This window comes from Pezoporus occidentalis, unplaced genomic scaffold (assembly GCF_034315485.1).
Source record: "Pezoporus occidentalis ecotype Australia unplaced genomic scaffold, CSIRO_AGI_Poc_V1 ctg241, whole genome shotgun sequence".
Taxonomy (NCBI): Eukaryota; Metazoa; Chordata; class Aves; order Psittaciformes; family Psittacidae; genus Pezoporus; species Pezoporus occidentalis.
In genome coordinates this window covers 21,179-33,254 of record NW_026914297.1, presented here as the reverse complement: position 1 = coordinate 33,254, position 12,076 = coordinate 21,179, and the positions used below count along the sequence as shown (strand labels likewise).

Genomic DNA, 12,076 nt, shown 5'->3' with positions numbered 1-12,076 from the left:
GGACTTTTCAGGTTTGGTGAGGACTGATTTATTATATTAGGAAAACTATTTTGTACTGAATAGATGGTTTTGTGAGGTACAGCAGTTTTCAGAGTCTGCATGCCCCACAAAGTTCCTGTAGACACCCCCTGTAAGAATGTCTCTTGTGTGCATTGCAGTACATGCATATGAACTTGTTTTTCGTAGTCACCTTTTCATCCTTATCTGGACTCAATTGTTGCTACATAGAGCACAGGCAGAAAGTTACTGGTCTCGTGCTTTCTGTGAGATCCCTACTATCTGGGTAACACTTAATATTTTGACTTTACAAAGCATTAATCTTGATTAATGTATTGCCAGTTCTGCTACTGACTTATCAGGTGACATTGAGCATGTCGTTCAACCTGTGTGTCACTTTTCATGTTTACAGAATGGGCTAAGAATACTTCAGTGGGCCATCGTGGCTATTAATGAGTTATGAATGTGCTTATGTACATGTGTGTCTTGTTTGGCAATATCAGCTTCTCTGCTTTTGGTGCCTGACAAATACTATGTAAGAAAAAGAATTCCTTTTCCTTACTGGAATGAGTGATCCCTCCAGGAGCAGCAGTAAGTGGGTAGAAGCAGAATTAGTTTGCAGAATCAGGTCAGTGTTCATGGAGTTAATTTGCTCGTGCCTTCAGATTGTTTTGTTTCCAGGGATTCTAAACCGTTGCCTCCAGCTGTTCATTTCCATTGACGAGGGTGATCTTTATCTGTCTAAACTAGTTAAATCCTGCTCCACTACCGGGCTGCTTTTTTTGGAGACAGCCCAATAAAGCTGAGTGCAGTGGCAGTGACACCAAAGCCTCCTGGACACCAGAAATTCCAAACCCTACATTTTTTTTTCCTGACTCTCACTGTTGGAGTCCCTCCTGCTTAATGGGACTCTTCACTTCCTCCATTTAACCCTTGTCCAAATAGGGGAATGATAATTTGCATTGTAAGTGGCCAGTGAAAAATCCCTTTTAGACTAATTTACTACTTTAGTATTATCAGATTAAGCCTTGACATAACCTCAAAGGTACCATTTGAACAACTAAAGCACTGTTAGACTTGCACTTAGGCTCTGCTCCATGCGCATGCTGCTTGGGATGGTTTAGTTGATGCATATTTTTAAAATGTGCTCCATTGAAAGCTTGCTGTGGTGTGCTGGGACTTGTAAGACCTTCGAGGTCAGCAGCGCCTCTTCCTCTTCACAGATGAGATGTGCAAGTTTCTGTCTTAAGCAGATGAGGTGCAGGTTTGTTGGGTTGATGAGACAGCCACCAGATGTACCAAAGAATCTTTCCCTGTGATGGAATTCAAGCAAAGATGCTGTCTGTACAGTAAGGAACTGAAAACAACAACAAAAATTTCTGTTGTTGGTAACACCCCTACAGGGACCATAGCAGAATGTGTGCACTAATGTGGAAGTGCCTTCTCTTGCTGCGGGGGTTTCTCATAGCACAATATTTTGGCCTGTGCTGAGCAGGAGCACAAACAGTACGGATGAAATGCTGATGGTCAGTTTGTACTTTAGGATCTTCTTTCTGCTACTACTGTTAACAGCAGTGGGAAAATCTGTGGCCAGAAGACCTCTCATAAAGACCCAGGCTGAGCTTTAATTTGGAATGTGCCAAGGAGACATTTTCCTATTGCTGCAGATGTTCTCATCCTTGCTGTCTAGGGAGTCAGACCCTGCTGTCTGCAGCAAACAGCTGGATCAGTTCAGATCCAAACCCGTATGTCTGTGAAAGGCCCTGTAGCCACTAAACCACCTCACAGCAATTATCAGAGTATCAGAGGAGGGAAAAGGTCTGAGGAGAAGACCAGTTTAACATGCCATTATAGGTCTTTAGCAGCTGTGTGTTATCCTATTGTTACTAATAACCTTTTTAACTTTGCAAGCAATGTTTTCTTGGCATCATTCAAGCATAATGACTTGGGGGGTCAAATTCAGCTCTCAGTTGTGTAAATATGGGATGATTCTCTTGGCTGTCTGGTGTTATTTTGCATTTGGCTCATGGTTCTTGCCCCTAAAAGCCAGGCAGAGTATTCAGTCACAGTATTTCTTTGCATACTCAGTTGGTATGCAAAGCATAAAGTAAACAGATGAACTACTATCAAATCCATGCAATATAATTATGGCTTTACTGTCCTTTGGTTGAGGTGAATGGGTTAGTCCTTTATAAATTAGAACAGGAGTGTGCTTGTTACTTTTCATATGTAATTCCACCAGTAGACAACGATTGTAAACTCAGGAAAATGTGTTTTAAAAGGGGTTTTAAATAAAGAGAAAGAAATTCGGTTTGGGTTAATAAAGAATCATTGAACAGAATAGTTGTTGCTTGGGGTAAAGCTGTCAGAAAGCTCACATTAATGGTGAGAAAGGGGAGACCTTGGTGAATCTATGAGGAAGGAGTTGGAACTGCTGTTTCCCTTCTAGCCCCCCAAGATACAAGCTTGTAAGACTCTTAAGTAAGGTTCAGTAGTTTTATATGGTAAATAAATTTATCTTGATTTCAGTATCTCTTTTCTAGCATGGTCTTTGCAAAGTTCTCATCAATGAAATGACTAATTGCACTTCTTATTTTCAGGGATCTTCCGGATAATCCAGCTGTGGAATGGGACACACAGCTCCTTGCTGCCTTTGTGCTAAAGCATATAGAAGCCAATAACATCAACCTGGTAATGTGAAACTTTCTACAGCATAGGCAATTTCTACATTACTTTTGAGCTAGTGTTCTAGGTTTTTTATTCCCTCTGAAAGCTTTCTTTGAAGTCTTTAAATTTGGGATTTTGCTTCTGACATCTGTGAAATAGTCTAGGATAGGGAGAGAGTGTATTTACTCATTTTGAAATATTTGCTTTATAACGTTTGTTCGTTTCTGTAGCTAGATCTTACGAAGCTGCTTTTGGGTTGTAGCATCACCAACCTTCACGGAAGTAAAAGCTTCAAATTGGTTAAAAACTCTGTTGAAACTAAGATTCACTGTAGTGATCTTGAGGTTTGTTAATTGTAGCAGACCCTCTGAACAAGCCCAACTGAATTTCAGGTCTAAAATGATACTTGAAAGCAAGTTTGCATTTTATAATCTAAGACTTAGTGTGAGTATTCATACAGCTCCTTTGTCTTGACAAGTAAGACATGGTCATTCTGATCCTCTTCCAAACACTTCAAACAATTGCTACAAGTTCAAAACAAATAGAATTGCTCCACTGGGCAGTTAGGAAAAGGATGATGGTGTAATTCGGGTGGTTCTTTCCTCTCTGGAGATCTTTCATTGCTTCCAAGTGAGAAATGAACAGTGGAGGAATTTTGCTTTACTAACTCCTCAAATGTTTTCTACATTTTAAAGCAACCATTTTGACCCTGTTGCCAGGTTTCATTGATGAAGAGAGTCCATCTGGGACTTGGCTTTACATTTAGGCTTAGATTTGAAGTACATTGGCAGGCATGTGTTACACATTAGCAGGGATATAGGGCAGGACTGAAGAATATTAAACTGGGGAAATTTCCTAGCACTGGTATAGTTGTGGCTTTTTTCCCCACAGAATAGGAGTAAGGGCCTAAGCATGGAAAAGGTTGTGTTCTGTTCTCTGTTGAACCTTGCTGTTATCAGGCATGTCACTGTCACACACTGATTAGCAGCAAAATCCTCAAACTCTTAAGGCGTTACAGCAGTTCACAAAATGAGAGGCCGCATCTCCTGTAGCATGAGAAACCCATGAGCACAAAAGCCCAGCATCCTGCATCCAAGTTTGTATTGATTCTGAAGCTAATTTTCCATTAAATTCATTGTTGTGCACAGACAGATGCAGTTTTCCTGGACTCCTTTGGGTCTTTTGGTCCCACGAATAGATAGGTTTTCATCTAACCTGAAAGCTCCTAACACAAGAGGATTTGTATTGCATGTTTGTGTTCTCGTGGGCACTAGGACCAGTGTACCAGAATCCCAGTAGAAACTCTGAAAACACTAGAATTCCTCTAGATGGTTTGAAAGCATTAGAATGTGGCCTCAGAGACAGAACATGCACAGTCACTGGTGCTGTCTCGGTGTGCTGCGGGGTCAATGTAGCTGTAGTTAACTGCAGCAGGACCCACTGCCTTGCCCTCAGCACTTCCTTGGTGAGCACTGAGGACATGTTACTGTAGCAGAACACAGCAGCAGTGCCAGAAGTGCCTGAAGCAGCTTCTGGGGGATGGTGGTAATGAACTGCTGTGTGAACTTACAGTATCTTAAGTGTCCCAAGTACTCACACAGCTCTGCGATGTTTGCTAAAACACCATCCTTTTAGGAGCAGACCCAGTTTGCCAACAACAGCAAGGGAAACGATTACCTTTGAACATTCTGCATCTTAAAATTTCAGAGCTGGCTATCTATTAACCACTGTTGGAGCATCTCTGCTGTCCTAAGACAGAGGCCTTGCCTTGAGAGGTAAACTGAGTCTATTTTTCAGTAATGTTGAAACTGATAGAATTGGTGTAACTTGTTAGAAGAGGAGTCTTGTCAAAACATAATCTGACAGGGTTTCAAGCACAACAGGCGCTAACTCAATGGAGCCAATGTGACTGGAAGACGTATTGTTTCAGCTATCCCAGTGGGAAAACTTTCACTATTTCTCCCTGTAGTCATAGCATAGACGATGGTATCTTTTATTTACAGAACATATGTTTCATCTGGCAGTGGGGAAATGGGCTGCAACTCCAACATAGAATCATAGAATAGTTAGGGTTGGAAAGGACCTTAAGATCAAGTTCCAACACCCCTGCCATGGGCAGGGACACCTCACACTAAACCGTATCACCCAAGGCCTCGTGTCTGAAAGGGAAGATTGCAAGGCAAGGAGTCACACTGTGTTGTGCATAGTTTCATCCCATTGCATAGTTACTCATTTCCTCAATTGCCCTGGAAGTCCATGAGTAACTCAATCTTTTTGTGAGCTATAGGGACATATTTCATCCAAGCTCTACATTAAACAGTGCAGATGCAGAAATTAACAGTTGGTGTACTCAAAGCCAGAACTAATTTATAGACTTTGGAAATTATTTCCTGCCTTCTGGATTTTATATGCAAGAGCAGTGTTGCTGGGAGAGGCAGCCAGGGCTAGTCTCTCTCCATCCAGATGAGAAAGTATTCTGTGTGTAAGGCTCTAGATTACAAAATCCTGTTCTTCAGGATCTTGGGTTTTGGTGATAGCAGAGCTTGGATTAGGTGACATTCAGACTGTGTTTGGGGCAGATGTACAGCCAAGACCAGAATTCAGCACGTTTTTACAAGCTGCTTTCCACTATGGATTGATGAAAGCATCATCCATGCAAACTGGTTATGGAAGAGTTCCATTGTCTTGGGTCAGATCAGATCAGCCAGATCTATCTACAAAAGGTGTTCAAGTTGGAGCTTATGTTTGAGAGGGTGCATTCAGCTTTGTTCTGGATCTTGGTCTCAACACCCCTGAAATTCAAGAGCATTTTAATGTGTGGTGTTTGTAGAGGATTTTAAATGCTTTTGAAGAATACAAGATACACAGTGGAGCAGCATGTGGAGTTTGCTAGAGGAGGCAACAGAGCTGGGACAGGCTTTGGCATCCCTTTTCCTCCCTTACTTATGTTACAGTCTCCTCAGGTGTGTTTTGGGGTACATGAGCAGGAGGCTCCCAGAATCTTTCTAAGAGTTGGTGCATAACTTACACACCTTTAGCTCAAACATAGTGGACACTGTGATGTTGATTGTGATTGGATTTTTCCATTTTCGTCCAGTCCTACTTTCTTTTTAATCTTTAGCTTCTCTGATTTAGTAGCAACAAGAGAAATCCCCAAACGCACAAGAGGCTCAAAGGGCTTTTGCATGTCTTTGGCCTCTGCATGAAGTGATGCTCAGAGGAAGGCATCACTCGATGAAAATGGAGTTGCTTGCTATGGCAGTTTATGGATGGCCCTTCTTAAAAAGAAAAGAGACCTTTCTATCACCAGCAGTCTACTCTCAAGCAGATGTGTGCTCTGAAACACAGGGTGACGCCAGGAAGAGCAAGGGAGACCCACAGCTTTGTGTGCTTTTTTTTTTTCTGATGCACATGGTATGTAGTGAGAGCATGGACTCCAGACCTCTTGGGAGTTTTCTCTTCTGCTAGTAATTGAGTACGTTCCTCTGTGCTCTCCCCTCTCCGGAAGGGATTTCTGGACCTGTTTGTCTTGGCTGTTGCTCTGGCTTGCACTAGTGAAAGCTCCATTTCCTGAATACCAAGGTCACCCAGAAGAAAACCCAGCAACACCGACAGCAGCAGCTCCCATTTCAGAGCAGGTGTGGGGAGGGAACTCCCTCTTGCCCTAAAGATTTCATTGAGTAATAATTTCCACATCAAGTATATTTACTATCCCAGCCTTTTGCTTCCAGAACTGGCTAAGCCTGTTTTTAACCCAGACAGTTTCAAGATGTTCAGGTTTTCTCATCCTGCCCTGAGTGTTTGCTTGGTTTCATCATCAGCCTGGTTGAGGTGATGGGTTAAAAGCAAGCACACCAGCTAGCTGCACCATGCTCCCGTGTGAAAGTATCTTCTGATGTGAGAAAGAAATTCAGATCTGTTATCAATGAAATGAACCCCTGAAGCCAGAGGAATACATTTACATGTGATTGCTGACTGCTTCAAATCATGAGCACCATGGTGATGTTGTGGAGTCAGTGTGTAAGACAGCAGACCTAGAAGCTACATACTGGATAGGCGGCATCTCACTGCTGTCTCAGACCCAGCCAGTCAGTATGTTAAGAGGGATCTCTAAAGGTGAAGATCTCGTGTTTCAGAGGTGGTATATTTGCAGATAAAGTGAATGCCACCATGGCCACTATTCAGATACCTTGGGAATTGTACTTCCAAATTTGTGTATTTGAAGAGACAGACAATTCAGCTGCAGATGTCCTAACAGTAAATTAGATGACAACTCCGTGCAAACTCTTTAGCTACTTCAGATGTTAGGTAAGCCCAGCAGCACTAAGAACAGCAGCTCATATTTCAAAACAGATGTAGAGAAGGAGAACCTCCAAAGGTGTTTCTGACAGATAATTTCTGTGTCAAGAATGTTTCCTAACCCAGCCCCATGCTCCCACAGTTGGCCTGAGCCAGTTTTCTCAAAACAATGATTAGCTTATTTAGTCTGCTCACTGTAGTCTCTTATCTTGGTCTTCTGGTTTGTTCTCTTGTACCTCCATAGAAGGAAAAATGTGTGTTTTGGCTTGCCTGGGGTTTTGAGCTTGGTTTCCTAAGGAAACAAGAATAATGTAATTGTGTTTATGTGTGTGCACATCATGTTTCAAAATACTTTAGAGCCCATTGGCTAATTTTAACCGCATTTGACAGCAGGGTAACGGTCTTAAAAATGTTCTGTTTGTACAGATTACATGAAAATAAATGACCAGCAGAAGAGACAAACCCTCTCTCTGTCCCTGTTTAGTAGAAAGGTTTAGTGGAAGTCCAGCCCTTGGCAGACTCTTACTATTATTCACCTGCATAGGAATTTATTCTGCCTGCAGTGAGTGGGGTAATACTGTCATCTTAGGGAAGTACCATTTTAGGTAGAAATTACTTCAGAGCATGTTTTTTCTTATCTGTAAAATACAGGGTGCACTGCTCATTTGTTTCCTGAGCTGTGCAGGATTTAATGATGTCTTTCCCAGATGAGCTACTCCAAAAGCTAATATCCTTAGGGGGAGGTTAGCAGCATGCCAGGCCGTGGCTGGCATGCTGTCCCTGCAGAGAGCCTCTCAGGTAATGCAGTTGTATAGCAAAAGCAGCCAAAGCTGAACACAGTTATTGCCCTTATAAAATAGGGGTTGACCAGAAAATGCTTCTTCGTACCTGAACAAAACCAAACTGAGTCCCACCACTTCCTGCCAGCCATGAATAACCCCACTGCTTGGTGGCAGCATTATTACAGCTGCTGGACGAAGCAGAGAGTCTAACTGAACTTGTCCTGGGTGGATGGGTTTATGAACAGGCTGGGCTGGAGTTCGTGGTTTTGGAAGTATTTGTTATCACTGTCTTTGTGCTTCCTCTCCCTCTTTACACAATATCCCCTGTGTTTGAGAGGGCCCCTCCTGCTGGAGGGTGGAGTAGTACGTTGCGGGACGGGCAGGGCGGCTTTTGATCTTCCCTTGATCTTTAACCCAGTGCTTCAGGCCCTGCATATAGAACAGATTTTGAGAATGGAGCTGTGGTGAGTAAGCAAGGCAGTAGCATTTCCTTCCCTGAAGAGAGAACAAGTTGGCAAGGAAGCAGACATTGATTGAAATGTGGGGAGGTTATGATTTCTTCCTAGCCATGGAGAAGGGAGCTGTGGAGAGCCCTGCTGCTTGGCCTCTCCCAGAGCAAACACTTAACTTTAGACTGTCCAAGGACTGTCTCTTTTGCCTTCTGGAAAGCCTACCAGCACATATACCCTGTCTGTTCTGCACTTTATGCTGCCAGTTAGTCTTCTAGGTTGGAAGTGGGAGCCTTTTAGTACTGTGCAGTACTGTGCAGAGGGAGCCCTTGGGGTGGGTGGTTCACTCCTGACACATCACTGGTAGGTCTGAGGGCAGGAAGCCAAGGATATTCTGTGCTTTGGAGAGTGACTTGTTAGTGACTTGTTAGTCACTCATTACTCCTGCGTTATGAAGTTCCCATTTCTCCCTCCAGAGGAGCAATAAACAACATGATCTTCTCATGCAGTGAAAAGCCCAGCTTAATGGTACAAAAAGCGCAGTCAGCTGAATCTTTAAAAAAGCTAATTCTCATATCGGAGTATTTTATCACTGTGTTATCCTGTGAGGAAGCCTCGTTGCAATCAGGACAGTAGATTGTGTTGCTCTTGTTCAGGCAATTCATGGTACAACAAACTATTGTTCCACCCTGTAGTGCTCGGGCATTCTAATACGTTCTTGTATCCAGGAGAGAATGATTCAGAGAGCGAGACCTCTTGGGTCAGGAACAAGTTAGTAACAGATTGCTTTGAAAGTAACCTTTTGGCCTGGCAATAAGTACCAAGTGCATCCTGCCAGTGGGAACAGGGTATTCGTCATCTTTCTGTTGTTCAAGCTGTTAGACCATGCAGTCATCTAGGTCCAGAGAGTCTTGTTTGTTTAGTTGTATCTCTGTAGCATGAGTACACACAAGGCCTCATTGTGCAATACAAAAGCAACTCTCTGGATACAATGGGCTGGGACAGTGCTGTTTGAGATGTCAAAGTTGGTAACTGCACAGTTTCCTTCTTCAGAATGGTTATTGTTCTGTGGTTTTATTGCAGGTGGTAACCTTTGATGCAGGAGGAGTGAGTGGTCATGCAAACCACATTTCTCTTTACACGGCTTTAAGGTACAGTGTTCTGCGCGCTTTACTGAATGCCTCGCTATAGTGTTACAAAGTGAACATGGTGTTTGGGTGTAAGCAGAAAGTTAATAGCTACAGCTAAAAGCAGTATGAAGTTCACTGATACAACTGAGTGGCAGGCTAGGGGACATGATACTACTTGGAGAAACTCTCACAGCTCTGCAGATGACCTACAGCATCCTTTATTATTCCATCTGCTGGTGCTTTGCCAGTCTCCCTTTCACTGGGCCCTCTTTGCTCTTCCTGTCCTTGATCCCACTAAAATATGCCACAGATCACATTGCACTTCTGGTTTGAGGAGACTGTGTGAATATCTGATGCCTGAGCTGGTGGTACTTGGATTTTGGGAAGTTCTACACCGTTGTTCCAGAGGATGTTGCCATCTTGTGCAGGTACCTGAATTTACCTCTCTGACCCAAGGATGTTGATCCTTCACTGAAGCATGTCTCTATTTACCACTCTTCCTAAGTCAGTTCATTCCTTCACCACTTTATTTGTTACATTCTGAGAACGTGTGTCCCTGTGCTGTGACTGGAAGGCTACTAGACAAAAATACCTTGTATTAAGATCACCCAAATTTTGTAGAAAAGACAGCTACTGTGTTTTATTTTAACCCTGTGCTCATTTAGACCTCATTGTGTCGTAGAGAGATCTCCTCCAGAGCTGCCCCTGCCTTTCCCAGGCATGAGAAGAACTCTTTGCAAGTATATCTTATATTTTTAGCACCCATTTGTTTTCTGAATCATCTGTGCAATTCCAATAATTTTCTGGCTCTCCTTGCTAACAGCATCACAAAGATTTGCCTTTCCTGCTTGCCTAGAGAAAGCTACAGTGCCACGGAACCCATACTCTGACCTACAGAGCTGCTCTGGGAAGATGCTGAAAGTCTTTGATGCTATCTGAGGGCTGGAATTCAGTGTTAGAGGGGTTCATGGCTTTTCCCAGCAACTTCTGAAATAGCCTCACAGAAGGCAAAGGGGTGGAGTTAAAGCAAACTGTGCTTGTTTGAGCTAAGCAGAGAGATGCTTTCCAGCACAATGTTATTTGAGGAGTGAGGAACGGAGGTTGATGACCGATGCTCACCCCACTGGCACAGAGGAACCAGAGAGCTTTCAGATGCCTGGACTTCTGCTCAGTCAACTGCTGTATGCCCTGCAAATAGGAATGGAGGGTGGATTGTTAGGTGTCACTCTAAAGCCCTCTAATACAGGGAAAACAAGCTAGCAGCTGAATTATGTATGAGAAAGTTAAGGAAAACTCTCCATTTTGATCACAGCTCTACTGTTTTCTCATTTTGTGGCTGTGCAGAACTCGCTTTCCCACCTCACGCTGTAGGTCGCCTGTGTGTGCTCTAGGATGGTAAACCTCTTCTCAGAGTATGTTACTAGGAAGTATTCATTACCTGCAAGCCCCTTGAACTCAAACCTTTGCATTATTCCATAGCCTCCAGCAGAACATTGTCCTGGGTTGATGAAATACATGCTGATAGAGACACCAAAGTCTAAGCAGGGTCTCATTAGCTAAGGGCTGGTTTGTGTCTTGTTTCTATCCCAGTCCTGAATCAGCAGAAATAAGCATGGTGGCCCAGTCATCTACATGTGGCAGGAGTGATGCTGTGGCCACTGGAAGGTTAAATTTATTTTTAGTGGCTTGCTTGCCCTCATTATTTTTCAGTTTGTGCTCTGGAGGAAGTAGAGCGTGACTGCATCACTCCTGATTTCCAGTGCCCTGATGAGTTCTCACATATTGGCCAGTACAGGCAGTGAGTGCTGGGAGCATATGCTGAGGCACCCCACATCCCTCCCTGCCAGCAGGGCTTTGCCAAGCAGTGGTTGCTGCCTCTGGGGCCCCACTGCTACATGGCAAGAAAAAAGCAAATGAACTCTTGCCTCCAGGTACTGTGTGCAATCTACTAGTAACCATCTTTAAAAAGATCTGCAGGGTTCTGCCTCCACTGTGGCTGTAAGTGGAAAGAATGAAGCAGAGGGCTGGTGCAGTGATCCTCAGCTCTTCTGGATGCTCGTAATCAGTGAGAGATACACTTGTGCCCGCTACCTAAGTGATTGCTGTCTGCAAGAGCAGGGGTAGGACAGGCTCTGTGACCCGTCCCACAGCTCCTTGCTTCAGCAGGTTCAAATTACTGAACAGCTTCAAGGAACAGAACAGTTCAGCCAATGGTCATAGCTGAGCAGATGCTCAGCATTATCTGCTAAAGGCATAAGTGTTCTTTCTAGTGTCTGGAACAGAGGTTATATTCAAAGGAGCAGGAACCATTCAGAACAAATGTGCCCTTTCCCTTGCAGCAACCTTCCTCCTGACAGCTTGCAGGGAGTCCAGCTGCTGCTGTGTGTCTGGGCTTCAGATCTGGGATGAACTGTGAAATGCCAGGGTCTGAGGTTGGTTTTTCCTTCTGCAAGGGACAAATAAGAAAAAAACAGGATGGGAGAAGAGCACAAATTGCTGTTTGATTTCAGTCTCTGCTGGGAGTGTTTCAGTTCTGGCTTCCAGATGGGGAAAAAAAAACAAAATCCCAAACCCAAGAAAATCCTGTTATAGAAAATAATTGGAAGCAATCCTCTCTAGCTCTGCTTATTTCCTTGTCACCTTGATTTGGCAGCATCATTCTCTCCTATCCTCCAAAAGGCCAAGGGAGGCTGCATCCTTTACATGTGTCTACAAGTAAGAGCAGGTCTTGAGTGACATCAAGGTCACTTTA

The 12,076-nt window shown here is 43.6% G+C and overlaps 1 protein-coding gene across 1 annotated transcript in view; it reads left to right on the top strand.

Annotated features, from left to right (window-relative positions):
* The window catches only part of PIGL (phosphatidylinositol glycan anchor biosynthesis class L), a 56,852-nt gene that overhangs the window by 33,746 nt on the left and 11,030 nt on the right, over positions 1-12,076 (top strand). The window contains exons 3-4 of the mRNA XM_062622380.1: positions 2,598-2,688; positions 9,278-9,345. Of these exons, the coding sequence (XP_062478364.1) occupies positions 2,598-2,688; positions 9,278-9,345 (159 nt within the window). The remainder of the gene's footprint in view (positions 1-2,597; positions 2,689-9,277; positions 9,346-12,076) is intronic.